Below are 24,023 nucleotides of genomic sequence, written 5' to 3'. Positions count from 1 at the left end.
ATCATAATAGTCTGAGCCACAAGAATGAAAGTGGACTAAGTTAAAGTTCTATAATTTTAGATATAAAAAAAGCTGTCAGAAAGATTCTTATGTTTTCAAAGTAAAAAAAATACAATTATTTTTCTCTCTGGAAAACAGGCTGCCATACTTCTATAGTATACACTAGTTAGAGATTTGAAACCTTATGTAGGAGGGTATGGAACTTTGTACTAAGAAACATTGCATAGTAACTAAGTTAAAGATTAATTATTATTTAATGTTTTCAGAAGTGCTGTCATTGGTTACCTAGCTTACTGCTTTTCAGAATTATGTACAAATTATGACAATCACACACTGAATATTATTTGGGCTGCTTGTTGTATGTTTTTTGTAAATTTGATGGCTGCATCTTAAAAAATGGAGAGGAACATTCTTCTGTCAATATTTAAAGTAATTCTGAGCCTCTGTTTGCATTTTTATTCAGATGAAAAAATCTAGTGATTGTGTAAGGTTTAGGGGATTGTTCTGATCCCTAGAAATTTGTTAAAACCTTGCTAGAAATGGCCTGTGGTAATTTATTCTTTAAGTAGAATGTTCAGACAGAAGTCTGAATGTATGCTTGCCTTTGTGGCTTTTAAGTAAGGTCACATTTCTTTTAAGTAAGAAATGAGGCTTTGTCTAAATGGGAAGCCAGTTTTGAAACAAGCTCTGAAGTCAGTGGATTGCACTTGATGGTGTTACCTGTTGGTGAGATTGGCTCATCCTCTCAGTAAGGTGTTACTAATGATTTGACAGCTAAGCTGCAAAAGTCCATGGTAGGCTGTGTCTCCTCTGCTGAAGTCTAGAAGATCCTAACTGGTGTTAAACCTCCTTTGCACTGAAAACACTAAAAAAAAGAAAAAAATCCAAGAAATTTACTCCTAACCCTGTTTATATTTGTGATAATCCTGAGAAAAATCAACATCATGAGCTTTATCCATGAAGGTTTAACTTGGAGAAATAGCATATAAATAGTGTACAATGTTACAAAATGGAGGATACAGAATCACACTGTCAATTCAGTTGGGAAGAGATCATGGAGTCCAGCCTTGACTGATCACCACCATGTCAGCTAAACCATAGCACTAAGTGCCGTGTCCAGTCATTTCTGGAGTGCCTTCAGGGATGTGACTCTACCACTTCCATGGGCAGTCCATTCCAATGTTTAACAACTGTTTTCACAAAGAAATTCCTTCTTATGTCCAACCTAAACCTCCCCTGGCACAGCTTGAGGCCATTTCCTGTTGCTGGTAGCCTGGGAGAAGAGACTGAGCCCCAGCTGGCAATAGCTTCCTGTCAGGGAGTTGTAGAAAGCAGTAACATCACCCCTGAGCCTCCTTTTCTCCAGGCTAAACACCCCCAGCACCCTCAGCCACTCTTCATGGGAATTGTCCTCCAGACCCTTCACCAGCTCTCTGTCCCTCCTCTGGACCTCAGTGACTGAGAACTGAACACCAGGACTCAGTGCTGAGGGTGGCAGTCACTGCCCTGGTCCTGCTGGCCACACCACTGCTGATTTAATTTTAATTTGATTTCATTAATAATAATTAACCCAGGTGGCCACCTTGGCCACCTGGGCACACCTGGCTCATGTTCAGCCACTCTCACCCAGCACCCCCAGGTCCTTTTCCATGGGGCCCTTTCCAGGCCCTCTGCCCCAGCCTGTGGCACTGCAGGGGTTGTTGTGACCCAGGGGCAGGACCAGCACCTGGCCTTGTTGGACCTCAGAGCCTTGGGCCCACTGATCCAGCCTGTCCAGATCCCTCTGCTGAGCCTTCCTGCCCTCCAGCAGATCAACACTCCCACTCCAGCCCTCATTATGTGAGGTATTGTCCTAATAATAAAAAATAATTCCCAAATAATTGTATTTTTACATTTTAATTTTTTCCCAAGTTAGGGAATTTGTCTGATGGAAAAAAAATTTCTGTGGTTTCTTTGTTACTCATGTATTTCCTTCTTTTTTATAACAGGAAATTAGTCTTCACCATTTTAATTTGCTTGCATTGTCTTGTCTCTGACACTTCTGCCACAAATATATTCTTTGTATAGTGTGCTTGAGTAGTTTAACTTTTCAAAGTTACAGGCAAAGTTTTTTTGGTGTTGGTATTAACTCATGATCAGCAAAAATTAGTTGATGCAATGGACTGCCTTTATTGATGCTTTTAAGACTTTATTTATGACTAGAAATTGTCCTTGTCTTAATTTTTTCACCAAAATGGCTATTGTGTAGGGTGGTGTTTGTGACATTGAGAGAGTTTGCATAGCTATAGCAGTAATCTGTTAATGAATGTTACTACATGATCAGAAAGGTGTTAGGTCTGATGATTATTTCTTTTGTAGGTGTTTCTGCTTAGTGGACTTTACTGGAGTGTAGTGGAGCACAAATCCCTGCTTTTAAAGCATGAGAGGATCACTGCAAGATGTGTTTCTGGCACCTGTTGTGCCTGCCCTTCCAATATGCTATTTGGATTCTTTTGCTCTTAAGCAAAATTTATTGAGCAGGAAGGACCTTGGTAGCTCCTCTTACGGAAAACCAGTCCTTGTGGTCAGACATCCTGAGCTAGCTGGAAATTATACAGGTTAGGCTTCCAGCTCCACTGTACTGCCATGAATAGGGGTGGGAGAGGCAGAAAGGATGTCTGTGTCCCACTGCTGCTGTGGGGATTTATCCTTCTAATTAGACTGTCTTATTTTTCATGTTCCTAATCACCCTTTCATTTGGGCACTTGTGAGAGAGAGCACATGTAACTGTGAGTAGGTACTGGGTGGGCAGGTAGTCTGAGCACCACTGGGTATCAGGAGCTGTGTAGCTTCCAGGGGAATTGAGCTTTTTGGCCCTGTTTTGTCCCCTCTGTGAATCATATCAGGTAGGCTCCAGTAATTCTTGAGCTTTTAATCTTCTTTTAAAATATTAAAGCACATTAGTATTTGTAATTATATATCTTGATACATATTAAAAGGTAGATGATTTGTCTGAGGAATACAATTGATTTTCTTTAAGATCATTTTATGTTATGGGTTTGGTTTTTTGTTTTGTTTTTGTTTGTTTGTTTGGGGTTTTTTTTGTCATTGTTGTTTTGGGGTTTTTAATTGCACTCTAGGAAGTAGACAAAAATCCAAGCAGCCATCTTTGTAAAACCAGCTCCTTAAATCTGACACCAAAGTTGATTATGATATTCCAGAATTTCCTATCAGTGCTCTAGAGTCTTAACTTCAAGGTTTTTTCCATGCTTATTTTTATCTCTGTCATCTGTCTTCTGCCCAGTGGAGACAGTACTGAGTCTACTTTTGTTACTTGTTTGTTTAACTTGCTCTTAAAATGACCTATTTGATAGAGACTCCACAACCTCACCAAGCAGCCTATTTTGACTCTTAACTACTTTGCTGCTAATTTTCTATTGCATAGAATTCTCCCTTGCTGCAATTCAAACATTTTGTTGCTTATTCTGTTTGCCGTGGATAGAGAGAACTGATTCTTCTCTCTCCTCGGTGTTTTAATGAGTAAGGTTGGTGTCCCCAGTTCTCTCAGCCTTTCCTGGCAGGAAATAATAATAATAATATTAATAATAATATTGTCTGTGTCTGGTGGTAATTCTGTTGTGGCTTTTCTCCAGCTGTTCCTGTCTGGCTCCAAGACCTGTGCTCAGAGTGAGTTGCAGTTGTCCCTCTGAGACTCTGAGGAGCAGTATTAGGTGAAAGGATTATGTCCTGTGTCACATAAGCTATGCATCCCAAGGTAGCATTCATTCTTTCCATCAGCCTGACCTTGTTGACTCCTCTTTTGCATGTGGTCACTTAGAACTATTTGGAAATTCATGGTAATTGTCAAGATCCTGCTATTTAATTTGGTCATGAGAAAGTTTCAGTACTTAAGGCTGTCAAAGACATTAATCAAGTAAATCATGACATTTGTTCTTCCTCCCCTGTGTAAATCTTTCATTGAAGGAAATTTTACTGGTTTGACATAACCAAGGTGGCTGTTCCTTCTCTCCATATCATCTAAGTGCTTAAAAAGATTGTTTGGGTATATTTAACTTGTCTGGGAACTGAAGACATTCTATTCCTCAGGTGTTTCTACCTTCACTATCCTTTCTTCCTCCTTCAGTTTTTGGTGTGTTGTTTTTGTTTGTTTGGGTTGTTTTGTTTGTTTGGTTTTTTTTGCTTTGTTTTGTTTGTTTGCTTTGGTGAAGGGTTGGGTTTTCTTTGAGGAATGAGGTTGTTTCTTTGTTTTAAAGAAAGGGTTTAAATAGTTCACCTTTTTCTAAGCTAATTATCTAAGACATCTTCCATGAGTTTTCAAATATTGGATTATTGATTTTAAGGTGGCTCAAAGGATTTCCTGAGGGAGTTTCTTGAATGTTATCAGATCTAACCTACTTGGAAAAAATATAAGTATGGCTCGTTCCAATAGTCAGTTGATTCTGGGTGGATATTTTTACTCATTTACTTGTGCTAATTGTGCTGGTCACCTGCTTGTAGTTGATCTCTTCAAGGACTGTTCTTCATCAATCTGTTTTCTCTCTTCATTCAGTAATGGAGAAATTCTAGTAGTAGTAGTATACTGATAGAATGATTTCTTAGTAGCCTCAAGCTGTTTAGTAAGAATTCTTTCATTTTGTGCCTTTAGCCTTTCATTTTTGTCCCTCTTATTCTCTTGCCATTGTTATGCTTGTTACTCCCTTCATGTGTGCTTTTTCTGAGTCATTATTCTCTTGCTATGTTTTCTATTCTCTTGCTATACTTGGTTTTCTTAAATTTGTTTGTTTCTATTGTCATTTGAGAATTAACTCTTCCTTCCCATAGATTTCTCATCTGCGAGCTCTGAGTGATGTGAAATCTGTCTCTTGCTATTCTTCCTTCCTTTCCCTCTTCAGTAACCATTGAATTGATGGTTCACTTCCAGTGAAACTCTTATTGTTTACTGTCAAATACTTTTTTCTTGCTCCTACAGTTAAAGGAAGTGTCTTGAGTTGCTTTCTATGTTTCAAAAATGAACGTTCCTTGAGCCATTCCCAGTAGATGCCTAGATTCTTATTATCTCCTTGTAACAAAAAGTATTACGGGTTTTTCTTTCCCCTTTCAAAAAGGATTTTTGTCTGTTAGCCTTTTTTGATGGTCTGTGCTAAGTTTGCAGCTTGTTAGCACTCATGTGCTTTCCTCTTTTTATTATTTGCAGACTTGCAGGATACCTCTCTGCATTTGTGATGCTTGTATCCTTTGGGTGTAGGGCATAACACTCCTCAGCCTTTGTTTGGTTTGGGGTTTTGTTTGCATGTTTAGGTGCTTGTTGTGTTTTTTGGTGAACTGACTGGATCCTTTTTCTGTTAGTATTCCAGTGGGAAAGGGACTCTTATGGACTAGATCATTGTGTTATTCCCATTCAGAGAATTCTAACTCCTTTTCTTATGCTTTATACATTACTATGCATTTGTCTAAGACTGATGGATTGGTGACTGATTGGATTTATGAACTTTTGTGAATAATTATTTGTACTTACTTCTTGGCTCTTACCCTGGTATATCATCTTTGAACTCTTGATGTTTTGCTCATCATCCTAGTGAAAAATACTCTTCCCTCAAGCTGACAGTCAGGAAAGGCTTTTTTTGTATGTGAGTTCCTTTTAATGTACATTGTCACCTACCAGCACACAGACCCTCATCACATGGTCAGAGAAGCCAAAGCTGTTGTTTGATAGCATTTTCAAATTTGTGGGGTTGTCTGCAAGGAGAGTTTGTTCCTGACAGTGTTGGGGTGTGGAGAGCTGGTTGGGAGCTTCCTGTTTGTCCTCAGTTGTTGTTAGTAGTATCCAGGAAGGGTAGTCAGTGGTGAATGACATCTCAGCAGCTTTTATTTTCTTGGGTTTGAAAGAGGCAAAGAGCATCTGGAGCAGCATGCATCCAAGTAGGGCCAGTATACAGCTGGTTCTTTATGGTGTTTTTTCTGGTACAGCTGTTTACTTGGCTTTGTCTTTTGCAGTCTCCCATTGAATTGCCTTAAAGACTTAACAGTCACAGATGTCTTGGTTCAGCTGCCTCCTGCTTCTCCTTAATGCCTCACCCCCCCCCCCAAAGAAACCCCACAATCCAAATCTCAAAACCTCTTTCTAAGAATCTGTTGTGTAGAGCTATGGGCCCTGTATGTTTTCCTTGTAATCTCCCTCAGCATAGGAAATACAGGCAAATGTTCCTACAAATCCAGTCCAAGACATAAATTTGTCTCACTGTGTCATTATAACCTTTTCATCCTCGGGTCAGGGAACATTCCAGATGAAAGTTTTGGAGATGCCACTTTGTTTTTTAGTTCCTTCTATGTGTGTTGGAATCATTGTTATCTTCCTGCCATTTACACCTTTGCATTTTGGTGAGGGGTAGCTGAACAGACTCCTTGGACACTGATCTCTGATTCTGGAGTTGTGGCAGTAAATTTGGGTCAAAAGACTTCAAGCTTTACATGTTTCCTCATTTAATTCAGTAAACTTCTGCTCCCTCCCATGGTGGTGCTTGAAGCAAAGCATGTGTTGGGTTTCAGCAGTGTATTTCACGTGGCCATGAGAAACTCCTAAGTGATGTGATGTGATATGTGTGTGCATGGTGAGCATTGAGAGCTTGGCAGTTTGAGGATAATGAAGTACAAGGGCTAATCTTGTGTGGCTATCAGCTTAACTTGGAGTTTTATTAACTTTGTAATGATTTATTAGAAACACAGCCTTTGAATGCAGTTCTGATGTTAAGGCTAACTTGCTGCATCTTCTGTAATTTTGCTGATTGCTCTTAACTATTAAAACTAGGACTCTGCTGCTTACTGATGCTGATTTTTGCAGAATTGAAATGGCTTAGAAATAGAGAATTTCTCTGGCTTGTGCTGTCAGTGTCTCATCCTAGTACAGCATATGTAATTTGCCTGACATTTATTTTTTTCTATTAAGGGAAAAACATGGCTAGTTTTAGAGATTGCAGTGGTGGATCAGTTGGCAAATGGCCTCTCCCATGTCCAGAATGTGGCTTTACTTAATGCTTTATGAGATTTTTCTGTCAGGAGGATGTATGTTTAACCCTTTAACAATTGAGGTCATTTTCTTGTAGCATAATTCCTGGAGTAGGGCATCTGCAGTTGTAGCATGGAAGTTACATAGTCAGGTAGATAATTCCTAGATGTTGTCTTACACATCTTAAACTTGCCTTGGGATGAATGCTTTCTACTGTTCATCAGGTACATCTTGGGGTTGGGTTGGTTTTGTGTAATCCTATTAATTTTACATGTTTGTGTTCAGTATTGAAGTTGGAACAACAGATTAAAGCTCTAACAATTCTGACTAGGAAAAGAATTTATATGCATGGTTGTTACCTGTCAGGGCTAGTTGAGAGAATTTTGGGGTGTTTTAACTATCTGCTCAGAGCACTTTGCTCATTGTACTTGGGAAAATGAATGCTTGAATCGTGTTCATTATTAGCTTTTGGTACCTTTTTTTAGCATGTGGCTGCAAAATCACTGGGAAAATGTTGAACATATTCCTAGAACAGAAAAGACAGAATCCTGGTAGGAGGTGGATTGGCTGTGTTCTGCTGTGTCATATTTAGCTACAAAGAGGGAAGTATTGCATGTGGGATGGGGTATGTGCTTCTTAAGAATTTGTAATGTGTGTAATTAGAACAAAATTTCCTTCCCTCCCTTTTTTCACTGGAAGGCCTGGGTTCTTGTAGCTGCACATGCAAGTTTTACAGATACAAGTGTGTTTTCACTCAAGTCCAAGCTTGTCTGCACTTAAGTTCTGTTATTTTGTATACCTGCTGCCATTTCACTTTCAGCTAGGGGATAGCATTTAATGCTGTGCTGAAACCCATGAAATACAATGAATTCCTGCACGTCCACCAGTGAAAGACCTGATTTCCTTCCCCTGTGATTTTGATTTCAGTTTTTCAAGTTTCCTTACCTTGCAAATTGTTCATACCTTTACACAAAATACTATTCTTTTTTTCCTTTTTATTTTATTTTAAATGCAGGTTTAAAGGATATGTAAGAGCTTTGTAAAAACTCTTGTAGACAAATTTCCCTTCCTCTCCCCTGCTGCTGAAAAAAACCATCCAGAAGACAAAGGCAGCTCTGATACTACAATTGAGTTGCAGATGTATTTGGGAGGCTGCAAAGCTTTTTCATGTGAATGGTGATAAAAATGTGAAGGGATTGGGGCAGCTGTTTTGATTCTATTTATCTATAGAAATATGTAAAATGCCTTTCACTAGCTGATTCAACTTCATTTGAAACAGATTTTCACTGTCCATGTCTTCAGTTCTGCTTCATGCTGTGGCTGATAGTCTTGTCCTTCAGTTTGAGTGTATTCCAGGACACTTCACTCTGCCTCCCTGTCCTTGGTTTAATTGTTGTTTTCTGCCCATCCCCTGCACCCTTGCAGATAGAGACTCGAATTGCTTTGCTGAGCTAAACAAGGCAGGGCTCTTGCTGACAGCCCAGTTTGGCTGTCACCATGTCTGTTCCACTTAGGCATTTCTGGAGGGTGGTTGACCAAATGAAGTCTCCTCCAGAGGGCTGTGAAGCAGCACTAATACCTCCTTCCTCTTGAAAACAGTGTGCTGCATCTTGGAATCATGTTTCCTTTTCACAGTCGTAGTGATGAGCATCAGCCATTGGTATAACAAAATCCCCTTGTACTTCCCAGTCCCGATAGAGGATTAATCTGGGAAAGCCTCTCTGGCTGCAAATACAGAATGAGACACTTGTCAGTGTCAATGCACCTTTAGGATGTGCAGTTTTTGGATTTGGAGATAGGAATTGAAAAATTCTGACAGTTGGAAGTGTAAACTATGAATAATGAATTGAATATAGTGAAAGACAAAAATTACAGAATCATCAATACAAATAATTAAATATACATGTGCATGATTATACTTCTTTAAAAATAACCAATTTCTAGTAATGTATTCTTAATTTACTTGCAGTACCTCAGATCAGTGCAAAGCAAAATACAAAGAATAAAGGATATTAATTCTACTGGCTTTAATCTGAATAAATGGTCTTATTTAGCCAAGTAATCGGTTGCACAAGTATAGGCATTGTCTTGGTTTCACACAGTTTAAGAGCTGATAGCCTCATGTGTATTGTAGCTGGTTGAATTTTTTCTGTTTAAAAACATTTTCTTTAGGAAAAATGAAGACCTAAGATGAACACAAGCTAATGTTACGGTTTGCAGCTTTCTGACTGGTATTTAAATTTTACTTCAAAATGTGGGGCTTTGTGATTCTTACCATCTTCACCACTTCTTTGCTGAAGTGTCATTATTTATTACCCTAAGTAGGCTATAATATTTCTATGCTAAGTTATGTTTTAACTTACTCTCTTAAACTTAAATGTGTATTTTTAAAAATTATTTTTAATGGCCAAAATAATTTTATTTTACTGTGGAACTGAATTTTTCCTCTATTATGCTATGAGGAGTGGCTCATCAGCTGCAGCTGCCATTTGTACAAACACAGTGGTGCTGCAGTTTGCAAAGTAAAGCTTAACAGTTGGGCAAAAGTGTAAGTTTAGGTTTCTCTTCCCCCTCCTGCTCCCCAAGGACAAAATCTTTCATTTCTGGCAGTACAATATGTATTTCTGTATGGTAGATGTTATGTATTTTTTCTAGTATATGTTTATAAATGTAAGCATGGTAGAAATTGTGATTCTAATACTTCTCAAATTTTTCTAAGATAAGACAGATGGTTTTAGGGTCAAAGGAAGATAAAATGACAAGTTGGGATTTGCAAGCGTAGGTACTTTTCATGGCATCAGGGATCTGTTGCTTTCTGCTGTAGTGATCTTCTCTGCTGGAAGCAATTAAAAAACCACCAGAGACTGCAGTAGGATTCACTATGGTGTTATTAACCCTTGCTTGGACATGTACATCTTCCTTGAGAAGGGACCTGAGCAGGGCCATGGAGAGAGCTGGGCACTTGTGTCCTCAGGGTGGGACAGCACTGCACCTACTGCTCACTGCTTTTGAAAAAGTAAAGGAGACTTCAGCTTGTTAGATTGCAAATGCAATAGGAGTATTTTTATTCCCAGGTGACATGGATCTTCCAGCTTGTAGTAATGGAAAACCTTCAGTAACAGGTTTGCTCGTGGGTTATAGGGAATTGTGGTAATGTTGTTTTTCTTTTTATGTTGCGTTGGAAGAAAACATGAAATTATATTGGTAAAACTTCTAGGGGATATAGCAATTTAGAGAGGGATAATCAGAGCTCTGAGCCTGACAAAACCCAGTACTTATTCATATGCTGCAAACAGTATTCATGGAAGCCTTGCCAAATTTCATGTGACTTAGGTAGAGTGACCTCTAGGATGGCTGTGCTGCTGGCCCCTGTCTGGGTGCACAATATTCTGTGAATTAAAAAAAAAGAAAAGAAAAAAAGAGTTTAGTGATCCTTTACAATCTCTTCACAATGGCGTCAAGTGGGAGGTTGTTGGGTATCTGGCAGGGATTTCTTCCAGAATTACCAGTTCTTGTGAGTGTTTTGTAGGAATGATGATGTAATTGTCTGTGTCCCTGTCTCCCAAGGACCTGTTCTCTAACTCTTTCCAATTTCTTGGCATATAAGGAGAAAATGGCTCATCAGATAAAAGCATCTGAATACATAACAAAAGAAGAGTGATGATGAAGAGCACTACTTGATGTTAGATTCTGAGCCTAGAGGAATTCTCTTAGAGATGATTTGCTACTTGCAGTTTTTACATAGGGGTTATGCCAGATCATATCTTATGGAAAAAACACCCAACAGTAGTTAGTTCAGGAAGGTCTTTGGCCTTTGTCAAGACAAATTTCATGAGATAGTGTGCCAGGCAGCACTTGGATACATTTCTCAATTAGATACATTTCTTAATTACAGCATATGTAGGTTTGGTTTTAGCAGTGGAATTTGACTCAAGAGTATCTACAGAACACAGCAGGGACTTCTGGTAGGGTCTGTACACTCCATTCTACAAAACAACTGTTTATTTTTTAATTTTTTTTCCTTAGGGTACTTTTTGATAGTGATCAGTTGTCACATGAGACTTTTTAAAATATAGAAGCAGGGGAGGTGAATTCTATGGGAGGGGTTGAGGCAGGGATGAATATACCCATCTGTGAGTTTCATGGAATAAATAGTTAAAGTTGGCATCATTCAAATTAACAGCCAAGGAAGTAATTTGACTTTGTTCAATAAAGTGGAATAGATAAGAAAAACTTATTGAGTACTACCTTGCTTTAACTTCCATTTAAAAATTAAGTGAATGTAGATTGTTTTGTCTTATAACAGGATACACATCAGAGTTTCATTTTTTTAATTTTGGATTGTGAATTCTTCCCAATTCCTGTAGAGACCATGGTTTTTTTGTGTGTGCTAACATTTTCATGTTGTAGCACTGTAACCTGTGAACTCCTTATTTCCTAAGAGGTGCTCATTTCCTGGAGGATGTAGTTTAGGTTGATTCAGCTAAAAGAAAACTAAGTGTGCTATTGAAGAATGTGTGGGAGGTATGGCACAGAATATAGATGTTGCTTCCTTAAAACTCATTACAGAGTAACAGTATCTGTGTTCTTTTCAAAGTACTACTTCAAAGTTGTCTTTTTAAGGTACTACTGAGGAAAAAAAAACTTTCACTGGGGAGTTTTGTGCAGCTTTCTTTGCAGTGTAGATAATGTAATTTCAGATGGCTGCGTTTCTGAGTGTAGATTTTTGTCAGTCCAGGTTTGATGGGTTTGTGAATTTTAAGTAGCTGTTTAGACTTCAGTCTGTTCTGATTACTGTGCTACAGTAGAATTGTTTTATTTTGGCACTGAGGATCCAAAGGAAAAATAAATGAAGCAGGTAAATAATCAGTTCTGTGTAAATCTACCAGAGGGGGTGATTTTACTTAATTTTCAGAGGACTTGAGTCTTATAGAACTGGAGTAGAGGGAAAACTGATTTTCTTTCAATTCTCCATTGTCCAATGCTGTCTGATTTCCTTCCTCCCTGCTCTATTTTTGAAGGTTTTGTGTATGTCTGGGAAACAAAAACAAAACAAAACCTTAATTATGTACCTTTTTTGCACAGACTTTTACAAGTCATCCATGCACTTGATCTGCCAGAAGCTGACAATGCATGATGAACACTTTTGCAAACTGTGGAGGAAAAAATGCCTTTAACTTTCTCAGACTACTAATATGCCTGATTTTGAAATGCAGCTCTGTGTACAAGTGATTGATTATCCTTCTTCCCCCACCCCTGTGATAAGCCTGTAAATACTTAACCTTACAAAAATCTTACAAATCTTACAAAAATCCTTTGGGGAAAAGTTTTTTTTGCCAAGTATCTGAGACTTGAGTTTTAGCAGGAGGTAGTAGGCACTTGTCATCTTGGATATCTTGTCATCTTGTCATTTAGGATAGCTCCCAAATGGGTGAGATAGGAACAGCCTCCCCATGTACCCTGACCTCACTCTTGAATCATAATTGTTGCTAAATCAGAAAGTATTGGTCCTTTTTAACAAGTCCTGTGTATACCTGCTACTTATACTTCTGTAATTCCTCTCCATAGATTGAACTTCTATGAAAACAAAGACTTCAAGTGGAAAAAGTGTAATTTGAAATAATAATTTCAGTTCCTGTTGAAAACTCTGTTGGCATTTTGACTTAGTATCAAAGCTCTTACAGGATATCCCTGTTGGAAAATAAGAAATTTAGATTTGAGATCTTGGGGGTGTGAGGAGAGGAATAATTTTGGGGATTTGAGCCTTTCATGGTTCACTTGCTTCATAACCTACATGCAAGGTAATGGAGCTTTCTAGTTCAAGCCTCCCCACCCTCAGATTGCCAGCTTGCTTGACATCAACAATTTACTTTAGGACTAGTTTTTACTGAACTATGAAAATAGTGTTATGTTTACTTAAAGCCCAGTGATAAGTTTTAATAACATGACTTGCTGAAGAAGAAAAGCTTTCAGAGAACCTGTCTTGCAGGTTAGTCAGATTCTGTAATGGTGTGATTTTACTTAATAAGAAAAACAGTGGAAGTCAGTGTTATTATATAAAACAGATTAAAATTACAGTAGAAGTGTCACTAAGATTATTGAAATCTCATGTTGATTTTATTTGTATTTTTCCTCATTATTCGTATAAGACTGCTAATTATATTGGCTATTGAGGATTTAACCTGGGGTCTGACCAAGTTTATTTTGGCAGTAGTACAATTCAAAAAAGAGAGAAACAGTTTTGCTCATAAGCACTTTCTGTGAAAATGCTTGGATAGGGAGTACCTATCCTTTTGGTTTAGTATGATGAGTGTCTATTGCCAAATATATCTTTATCCTAATATATTGTCCCTAATATGAGGTAATATCACACCTCACCTTTTTGAGAGCTAAACTGACTTCAACAACAGCCTTGTTAGCTCCTTGCAAGTGTTTGGGTTTGCAGTGGACTGTAACTGCTCTGCATGTTTTGTCTCTTGCTTGTCTTTACAAACAGAGCAAGTGTCAATTCTCAAGTGACATGAACAGTCTTAGACCCAGCATTGTCTCTCTTCCTCCTTCCATCTCCATAGGTCATTTCCTGTGTTTAGGCCTTGACTGTGTAATTCCCTCTGGCTGAGCATGGTGGAAAGGGCTGATGTGTGCTACAGTCACAGGATTTCCAGCCTGCCCCATCCAAATGTGTGTACACAAGATGCTACATGAACCACTCACCTGCTGGTTTCACAGCTGGTTGATGTCTCTCATGTGGTGTTCTGCAGCAAATCTGCTTTTTAATGATTTCTGTTAAGTACTATAGCTATGGAACATAGATGTGCTGTGCACTAGATAGCAACATAAATCAGGGTTGAGTCAGCATGCTGGCTGTATTCATGTGCAGAGCTTTTGCCCTCTGGAGCTCTGACAGGCTTCTCATGAACACTTTACTCTTGACTGTTGTTCAGCTTCTGCAACTTCTGTTTCTCCTGCTTCTGAATTCTTTCATCTCTAAAAGCTGGTTTATCTGTATTTGAAAGTAATATCACAATTTTTAAAAAAATCCAAATATCAGGAGAATCACAACAGTCTTGTAGCTCTTCTTGGAATGCTTGTTCTTTCTCAGCTTTCATTTTTTTATATCCTGATAATTGAGATAAAGGTTTAAAGGTTCTCTGAAATAATGTCCAGTCCCGTAGCTTTTCAAAGGAGCTCCAAGGGCTGACTTGTGATATCACTGACTTGTTTATGTGTATTTTTTTCTTCATTAAAGCATTCCCAATCTCAAAAGTGTGGAGTGTACTAGAATAATGCAGATGAGGCTGGGAAAAGATAATTTAGGTGTTCGTGAATATTAATGCCAAGGACAGAATGCTTGGTAAAATGAATTGATAGTCTGCAAAGTTACTCAATTGGCCAGATCAGGTGTTGACTGCCTTAAAGGGATATTTGAACTTTAATTATTATCACCTTGTCTTTGCTTGTGCTGGTTTTATTTGGTACTTTGGCACCCTTAGTAAAATTAAGGATCTTTCTGCATAGGAAGCCTTCACAACTTTCCCTGTTGGTGACTGCTGCAGATAATCAGGAACCACTTTATCTATCAGTGTCTCTGATATAATCCTGAGACTGCCTGGCAGGCAAGTCTGTGTTAGGATGTACAACTGCATTCTGTTCAGTGTGACTAGAGATGTGTGATTATGGCTGAAAAATTTAGATATTTGTCCATTTCTTAAGCAAAACACTCCAGCTTCTAGATCAGGAAGGGCTACTATTTAGTTTGTTCATCCTTTAACTTTATAGTTAATAAAACTAACTGGTGGTCTTCATTCATTCCTCCCCCACTAAGACATGTTTCACTGCTGCTTCATGCTAAACTATAGCTATGTTTGGAGTAGGAACCTCCCAAACTTTTCCCTTTTGCCCATCAAACATTTACCTATTTTCAAGCTACTGAATCAGAAGTCTTTGAAATAAAATTTTATATAACTGATGGCAAAAGACTTTTTTCCCTCCTCAAAACCAATAATAATAGACTCTGATATCTGCTTGAATGTTGCTATGCTAATGAACCTGGAAGTGTGTTGTATATTACTGATTATTTTCTGACCCATTCTTGGGCATGCTAATTTTGCGTTCTCCTTGCTCCAGTGCTAGGAAGAAAACTCTTACCTTTAATCTGTTAAAAAATACTATTTTAGTATGCTTGTCTTAGAGGTCATGCTCTCCTACTACAAAAGCTCTTGTAGTTCTGGGGCTTATTTAAAAATGAAAATAAGGGTTTCCCTTCTATTAGAAAAGTTTCCTGTTCACCTCCACTTGGGTGTCAGACTTTGGTGACCATGGACAGGGACCATCAGTGACCTTGGGCCAGCCCAGCTGGAGCACAGCAGGCTCAGCCATGCTGTGATATGGGACACTTGTGCATTTCTTGGCTGTGTTGGTATTGACCATAAGTATTTAGATGTGCTCATCCTCTCCAAGAGGATTCTTGGGTGTAGTTCTGGGTAATCATTCATCTGATTCCAAGATCTTCCTGCACTGTTTCTTTCAGTGTTAGAGCATCCTTATCAACAAGTGCTTTGATAAAAAAAATGAGTATTTTTTTCTAGACTATGTTCTGCTTTATTGGACATCTGCTTTGGTTTGCTTCAGTTTGGCAGTAGTTGATATCTTGCAGGGCTTATGGCATTTTGGTGCATTTTGGGTCTGTACACTCCATTCTACAAAACAGCTGTTTATTTCTTAATTTCTGGAGACTGGTGTGTCCAGAGTATGGAAAAATGTTTTCTGTGAGAAACCAGGTAGTACTTTGCTTAGTCTCTTGGTAGTGTCCTTTCTATGCCTTTAAAACTGCTCATGGGTTTCTTAAATGAGATGAAAAATAGTTGGTATGTTGAAATGAATGAAATCTCATTGGCAAGAGTGATGACACTGCCAAGTAGAACTGCTCCAGTTTGCTGTTCCTGTAAAAAACTGGGTTGTAGCAGATGTTAACTGGGTATAATGTGGACTTTAAAGAGGATTAAGGAAGGGATAAGTGTTGATAGTTCACTTGCTGTGCTTTACATCATAATATCTCTTCAGTGCTGTAATAGATGCTATGCAGAGGCTGCAGTCACTCCTGCCTGTGTTCAGGAGAGGTGTTGGAAACAAACCCCAGAGCCTTGCTGTGCTACAGGTCTGGCCAGCGTGGTGTCCTCCCTGACAGTGCTTGCTGCTAGAGAATGGAGAGAATTGCAGTGCATGTGCAGAATAATCCTCCTGTGCACCTTCACAGGTCTTACCATTCCTGGGCTGTCCTGCATCCGATTTTGTTGTTTATCTGCTGTTGAATGTCTCTCTGATACATTTATCATCATTCTTTCTCCTCATCCACCAGGCATTTGGCTTTTACAATGGCTTATCATTAAATCACTTTCGGTTAGGGGGGAAGGATCCTAAATTTTCACTCACTGAAATCAGGTTGTTTGCTATCTGTAGAACTAAAGGCATAAATAAATCATTCTTCATATCTGCAGTCACTTAGGATTTTGTAAGCGTCACTCAGCTGCCAGCAGCAGTTCTGTCACCAATTTAGCTGTGGCTGGAAGAGGAGAGAAAGCTCAGGCTGTGACTGGAGCCTGCCCAAGTCAGAGCTTCACTGGGGCTGTGGGGTGGCAGGTCTTGAGCAGAGAGTGGGACTTGAGAGTGCTGCCACCAAAGGGTGGTGGGTGATGGCAGTGGGAGGTGAGCAGAGCTCCTCCAGGTGCCTGAGGCAAGGCTGAGCACAGCAAAGCCATGGCAAATGGGATTTGGCTTTAAAATGCAGGCAGGAGAACAAGTGGCATGGACAAGGCATCTGGATGGGTTTTGGGGGGGGTAGCAGGCTGGTTTCTTTAGTGTTAGATACTGACAGATGTTTCAGCAAACTTGATTCTTCACCTCCCTATATAAAAATAAGGTAATTGATTCAAGTGGTATGGAATACAATTATTATATTAGGACCTTGTAGAATTAAGTGTACCTGTAATTGTCTCTTGGTAACATTGGCTTTTTTCTGATCTGTCTTTCCTGCACCTGAGAAAATCAGTGCAATTTATCCTTTTTATCCTTGCTGTTTGAATTTTGATTCAGTCTTGCCTTTTCTTTTTTTTTTTTTAATTTTGAGCATCACATTTCTTTTGAACAGTTTAAGGTTCAGTGATGGTGAATTGAATCTAAATTTCCTTCCTGTGCCTTTCTTTTCCTGAGCTCTCCTGAGATCTTGCATCACTCTCGCTTTTATGATGTTTGTGTGTCTTCCCCAGGCTTCAGTTGTGAGACAGATGGGGGTGTGTTGTCTGGTAATGTGTCACTCAGCCTCCTGGAGGTCTGATTGCAGTGGTGACAGGCTATTAGAGCAAATTGTGGCAGTCTCTCAGTGCTTATTTTCTAATTGCTCCACTGGTTCTTCAAGGTCATTCTGGTGTAATCAGGCTGTATTGTTTAAACTGGGATTCCCTCTCTCTTCGTGCTTTCTGGTATGAACTACACTGTGCCAAGATGTTGCATGTCTTATTCTCCAGGAAAATCAATGTGTTGGAGAAGGTGAGTTAGTGTGACAGTAACTTCCAAGAAACACAAGATATCTTTCCTTATATTTTTTCCATTGTAAATAAAATTAATAGTAAGAACAGAAATACTTCACACTCACACACACACACTTTTCATTATGGTGAAGAGTGCTTGTGGAGATTCAGATGTTCCTCATCATCCATGTCAGCCTTCCTTATGGCATTTACCTTCACAAAATAGCTTTATAAAACACAAAACATTAAAATCATTAAAAACTCAGGAATGAAAAAATAAGGCTTTTTTAAATAAATAACCAAAGTTAGGGTAATCCAGAAGTAACAGCATCTAGCTTGTCACTTCCACTTGAGTCCTCTGCACACAGACTTACATCTGTCAACATATGGCACAGTAACTCAATCTTGGATGGTGCTTCTGCCATTCTCCAGTCTCTTTAGTTCCATGAAGAATTTAGTGCTATTAGCTGACTTTGTCATCTCAGGCACTGTCTTGTTACAGGCTTTGGATAACTGCAATTTTGAAAGCTTAATAAATAAATAATAAAAGCAGTCATTTGCTCCTCTAGTACCAGTGAAGCACAAAGCAAGCATTAACATACTGAAATTATTAGTGCAACTCTGAGGTCCTTGAATTTCCTTAGGACTGTTGGCTGAATGTCATCCACTCTTGGTGGTTTGCTAATTTTTCACTTGTCCATTTTCTCTGTACTGTTTTTGTCTTTTTTTTTCTAGCAGAGCTTTGCTTTGAAACAGATCCTCTAATGCATATTCTATAAAGGCCTTTCACTGGCAGAATATCTTTAAGCTCCTCCCTAATGAACATGCAAAAAATAATTCTGTTGAGTTTACCCTGACTTTAGGTTATTAAAGCTTTTTTTTCTTAATGCTTCTATTTATTTACTTGCTGTGCCCTTACCAATCCTTACAGGCTCCTTGCTTCTTATGTGCCTCAAAAAAGGATTGAGTTGTAGCTTTAATACTTTTTTTTCTTCACTAAATTATTTGTGGGACTGTCTTTTTTTTTTCTGTTTTTAGCTTGCTATTGTTTGAGCCTCATTTGGACAACTTTTACAAGATTCTTCTAATATTTTCTCTAATATGTTATTTAGCCATCTCCTTCCTTGCCTGTCACGTCATTATTCATCCCCACTTAAGTCTTTCTTTTTTTGTGATTTTTATGTTTCCTCTAGGCCTCACATACAATGTCTTATATCTCATTGTCTACACACAAGTTTTTGATGATTCTCTTTGTTGCCTCCTATTTATCTAATTCCTTTCTTTAAATTCCTTGGTGTTTTTTCCTCCTGCAGATATTTAGGTCACTATTAAATTCTGAGGAAGGGTTGCACTAATATTTTTAAGCAAGTTCTGCACAGTGCTTAGGATCAAGAGATGTCTTTTCTGACAGCTCTTTCCATGAAGCAGTCATTCCTGATAGTATTTTGTCTTGGCTTCCTGTAACATTTAGTGGATAGCAAAAACCTCCCATTGTTTTTGTCTTTACTTTTGTAGCATTTCTGAGTACCTTAACTTGGTCACTCAATGCCTGCATGTTTCAATGTGAAGGCTCATGTATTTCTCATTATCACTGTCTTGAATGTAAAGAAGGTAAATGTACTCCTTTAATGAATAAGTAATGTCTTTGGATGAATTTCTCTTTTTATTCATTTTCTTCTAAAAAGTGGTTTTAGCTGCAGATAACTGTTTCATTCTAAACTTTCATACTGGTTTCTTTATTTTTCAATATATATGAATGCCAATAACCAGTGGGCCTCCAGACTGGAGGACATATTTTCTTGATGAAGAAGACTTCTTTTTATCAAACAACCCTTAATTTTTCCACTTTTTGGAAAGTACCTGAATAAAAATAGGGAACTTGTTCCACATCAGCATTTTTCTTCCCATAATTTTAGACCTGAGATGCTTGACTTGTGTATGAGGGTTTTTTCCTTAAATATCTACTCTGGAAAGATAGCATAGGGTATGGAAGTGAAGCTGTGTGATTTCTTATTGGTATTTTCTCTAGCAGTGATTTGACAATCCCCCACTTTGCCTTTGGAAAAATTCAGCTGAAGGCAGTGGCTTTGCAAGAATCTCCCTGTCTCTGAACTGAGCTGTTTGGGAGTGCTGTGAGATGCATAAAACTGAAGGATGCTCCTTTGCCCTGAGGACAGCTCCAGTCAGAGTTTATGGTTTGGGCACAGGGCAGAAATGTTTTCTGAATCCTGTCAGTACAGCACACAAGATCTGGGGGGTCTTGGTCAGACAGACTGGTTTTATTGTGGTCTTTAGAGTAGTCTTAGAAACACTAATATCCAACAGCAATAGGTGGGAAACTGGAGGGCAAAAAGGAGTTTAGAAAATGCATGTGAAAGGTGGAACAGAAGCATGAGATTACTGATGTCTGAAATTCAAAAGCTCAACCAGTGCTCAAGAAGAAGGAGAGACTAGGATAATTGACTGACTTTATTTCTCCTTTCCCATTTTTTAAGAAATGAAATGCCTTTTCTTCAAGTTGGTGTGATCTAGAGCTCTTCATTGTCACTGACTTGAATTCATACATTGTCTTGACTTTACTCTTGATTTAGTGTCCTCAAGTAGTGCTGTGAGAGAGCACTTGGGGCTTGTAAAAGGCATTTCATTGCTGTCTGGTTTGGTCTCTGGAGCACTTGTGTAGAGGAGATCTCAGAGGTTTCTCTATGAGTCATAACCTGGGGCAGGAGGAGGCTGCTGCACTGGAGTAGCTGAATGCCACTGGGAGCCTTGCTGTGGAAAACTCTTCTGGTTAACACTGCATATTTTTCTAAGCAGTACGGTGTTCAACTTTCAAAAGGCAGAAATCTTTGTTAATTGTTTTGATTTACAGTAGAAATTCAAAAGCTAAATGCAAGCAATCAAATACTGAAGGAAAAATGTAGTTTTGTTTTTGACTTTTCTGTTTTCCTTTATCAGCTCTTTCAGCTCAGAGTTGCTACTGAAACAGCTATAGAGCAAAAGTTGAAAATCCAAACTTTTGCATCTGTTGAACTTTTTTACAAAAGAAAAGCAGATTTCTGTCTCTGCAGTTGAATGATGATTCAAATTTCAAAAGCTGTTGTATCAGTCTTCAGATACTGAGGACGATTTTGTTTATTTTTTATAAAGCTCTTTTAGCAATAAACTCAGCTATTGTAACCAATCTGTTGTTATTTTTCCAGGTTTCGCTAAATGGTACACAGTTTACAGACAGTTCTGTTGCATCAGAATTCACGGGTGTTTCTCAGGTATGTGCAGTCAAATTTTGTGGGTATATATAAAAGCAGAATTATTTATTAATGGGAGAAGATATTAAGCAGTATTAAAGGTACTAAATCAAACTCTTCAAAAAGAATGCTGTGTGAGACTGGGATGTTGGTAATTGAAGTCAATTTCTGATTATCTCCCATTTAAGCTTTAAAAACAGTGGAATCTTTTTTTATTTAGTAAAATTTTATTGTTATAGTATGCTTGAAATTGGACCTAGATGTTAAAAAAAATCTATGCAGTTTTATGGTAATAAAGTTATTCTTGGAAATAAATCTAAATACATAGCAGAGATGCAGTTATTTCTGTTCCAACTTGTCCTACTTCCAGCTTTCATTTATGAATGTTATATCTGAACATGTTTCAGAGATAAAGTGAGCCTGGGTGTTTTCTTGCAGAGATGCATCCCACATTTTTTGAAGCTTGACTAGTGGAAAAATATCCTGCTTTTCACAAAATGTGCACTCTGCTCTGATGGCACTGAAGAGACACAGAAATGTGACCTAATTGCAAGCTCTCCTAATCCAGCAAGAGTTTGCTGCTCATGTTGAAATGGTCACATGAACAGTTGCTGCATTCATCATGCTTTAAATAAATAAGAAACTGAAGTTTATAGCTTCATTTTAATAGGATGGAGTCATAACAGGTATCAGAGATGCTTGTGGTCTAGATTTTGTTGAAGTTTCAGTTTTGATTCTTGATTTGCATTGTGCTCTAGGAACCAAGGGCTTTAATTTGAGATTCACACCTGTTGTAAATATGGGCCCAGTGGGGAGATTTGTTAGGGTTTCACTGAGTGTGGCCATAACAAAGATTATTGTTCCTGCTGTGTTTGCCATGGCTTTTTAGTGATTGTGGTGCAGCTTTAAGGAGATTACACACACACACCTTAACTTCTAAAAATCCCTTCAGAGTGGCTGAGGTGTGTTTGCCATGACCTTTACCTTTGCAAAAGACTAAGTGTCAGGTTGTCTTAGCTTCTGAACTTTTACATTTTTGTCCTCTTCTTTTCCTGCTTGTTGGAAGATGTCCTGCATAAGATGTTCATAAGGATTTGCCTGCAACATAGCTATGAAGATGTCATCATTCTGACAGGGACTCACCTAATCTGGCTTCAATAAAATTGATTTAAGAAGGAAACTTTCAGGGCTAAGGGATAAGCAGCCATGGCCTCCTGCATGCAGGGTTTTAGGCATGAATGAGATGTTCAGTTGGGTGCAGGTCAGCCAAGAGCAATGTCCAACTTGGGAAATGTCTTGGTGCTTGTAGAGCCTATAAAGGAGTTGGTCAGTCCTGGCCTTTCAGCTGGCAGAGGGAGTCTTCCTGCAGGAGAAGCTTTTCTAAAAACCTGCAGTAGACTCCTGGAGAGTTTGTGTTCTTTTTCCTGCCTTAGTGCTTAGGTGCAAATTCTAGAAGTGGCAGCAGTGAGCAAAGGTTAGCTGTTCTTAATAAATCTGTTAAATTTCTCATGAACTTTTGAAAGATAGGAGGGTATTTGTGGAGATGTAATCAGTCTGTCTTTTGGGCTTTTATGTCTAGAATTCTTCGTTTTCCTTTCCATATTGCTGAGTCTGTCAGTTTTACAAATGTGAAAAGCACAGAAATCAGTGTTTGTAATGCTCTGCTGTTTTTCTTTAGATGTCAGCACTAGATAATTGATTTGTTGTTGCTGTGAAGACAAGAAGAGAGCGAATTTTGGTTTAGCTTGAACTGGTCCTTTGCCCTAAAGAATTGTTCACCTGTGCTTGTGCAGTTGAGCCTTACAAGATCTTTAAAGCTATATATATTTTGTTAGTATTGAGATTAGAGCAGTATCAAGAGCAGTGCTTGAATTACTTAAAATGTGCTTTTTCTCTGAGAAAGAATTAAACTATTTGGATGCTTACATAGAAGGTGTTGTTAATTAAGGCAGAGTTAGCAGTTGTAATAAAATTGGGCAAATCTGTGATTCTGCCATTACATGATATTTTGTTCCAATCATCTCTTATGTCTCATAAAATTGGGTTCTCTTTGTCTTGTGCTGCCTGAGTTGTTTTTGACTATCAGCCTTGGTGAAGAATCAGCATTGCATGGCTGAACCATAGTTTCATGCCCAGTAGCATCTTGGAAAAGAATCAGGTTTTGAAGTACCTCTGTCCTTGTACGTTGCCAAGTCTGCTTGATTCAATAGCTGATAGTGGATTTGAGGACCCTTTTGACTTGTGTTGTTGAAACTGACTTAAACTTTTATTTTGTAATAGGCTTAGCTGAAAGTGACTTTGTTTCAGGTAGTATTATAAAAGGAAGTGTCACAGAGGTTCAAAGAGGAGATATTTTTCTTTTTTATCTGTAAATGGTGACAGTAAAAGTAAATACCCCTTTTTAATTTGACTTGCTGGATTATTATATCTAGGCCAAAACACTTTAGAGGGAAAGACTGTAGACCATCCTCCTAAATGGCAATGTATTAATAGTCCAAGTTGTTTGCCTCATGTATATTGAGACTGCTGTGTTTGTTAGGACACTCCAAGTATTCACTTTTATAATGACTAGTAAAATATGTGTGTTGGTTTTGGGGGGTTTTGTTGTTAGTTTCAAATATCAGAATATCTTTTCTGATATGTATTCTGTGAATAACCAGTTATCTATCAAAACATTTGTTTGTAGACACCATTTACCTTTGGCTTGGGCCAGAGGGCACCATATACAACTGGCGAGCATTGTCTTCTTTGTAGAAGTGAACGCAAAGATACTTCGCTTTCAGAGAGCGGAATCAAGAATTCCAGCAAAACAGCACTTTCCACATCTCCAAAAGCAAACAACATGCTGCACCTCCCACTGTGGGTGTGTCCAGACTGTAGAAGAACAGTGGAAAAGGAGGAGAGGCATGCTACAATAGAGCAGTCTCTCGTGGTAAGTTCAGGTAGCTCGGTAGACTGAGAAGATGCTTAATTATGGGCTGCATGACACTTTGTGCTTTGGCACCACTGGAGCTGTCAGTGCTTGAAAAGCTTTTTAGGTGATTTTGAGTTGGCTTTATTTAAAATGAACAGGGAAGTTGTTCCAAAAGTGAGGAGTTCTGGTTCTGAGTTGAGGAGTTTTAAGTAGAGCAAGGTTTGGATCTGTTTTTTACTGAGAGTTTTTGCTTTTAATTCATTGAATCTCAAGCTTTGTCCTTATCCCCTGTACTTAAATACAATTTTTTTCTACTTTTACCAACATGACCTTAC

The 24,023-nt window shown here is 38.5% G+C and overlaps 1 protein-coding gene across 2 annotated transcripts in view; it reads left to right on the top strand.

Annotated features, from left to right (window-relative positions):
* FAM193A (family with sequence similarity 193 member A) overlaps positions 1-24,023 on the top strand; it is a 77,632-nt gene that overhangs the window by 11,094 nt on the left and 42,515 nt on the right. For both annotated transcript variants that reach the window (XM_054632838.2, XM_054632837.2), the window contains exons 2-3: positions 20,730-20,795; positions 23,461-23,706. In XM_054632838.2, coding sequence (XP_054488813.1) covers positions 20,730-20,795; positions 23,461-23,706 — 312 coding nt within the window. The remainder of the gene's footprint in view (positions 1-20,729; positions 20,796-23,460; positions 23,707-24,023) is intronic.

Source organism: Agelaius phoeniceus, chromosome 4, assembly GCF_051311805.1.
Source record: "Agelaius phoeniceus isolate bAgePho1 chromosome 4, bAgePho1.hap1, whole genome shotgun sequence".
In the NCBI taxonomy this organism is placed as follows: domain Eukaryota; kingdom Metazoa; phylum Chordata; class Aves; order Passeriformes; family Icteridae; genus Agelaius; species Agelaius phoeniceus.
This window is presented reverse-complemented; position numbering and strand designations above follow the sequence as displayed.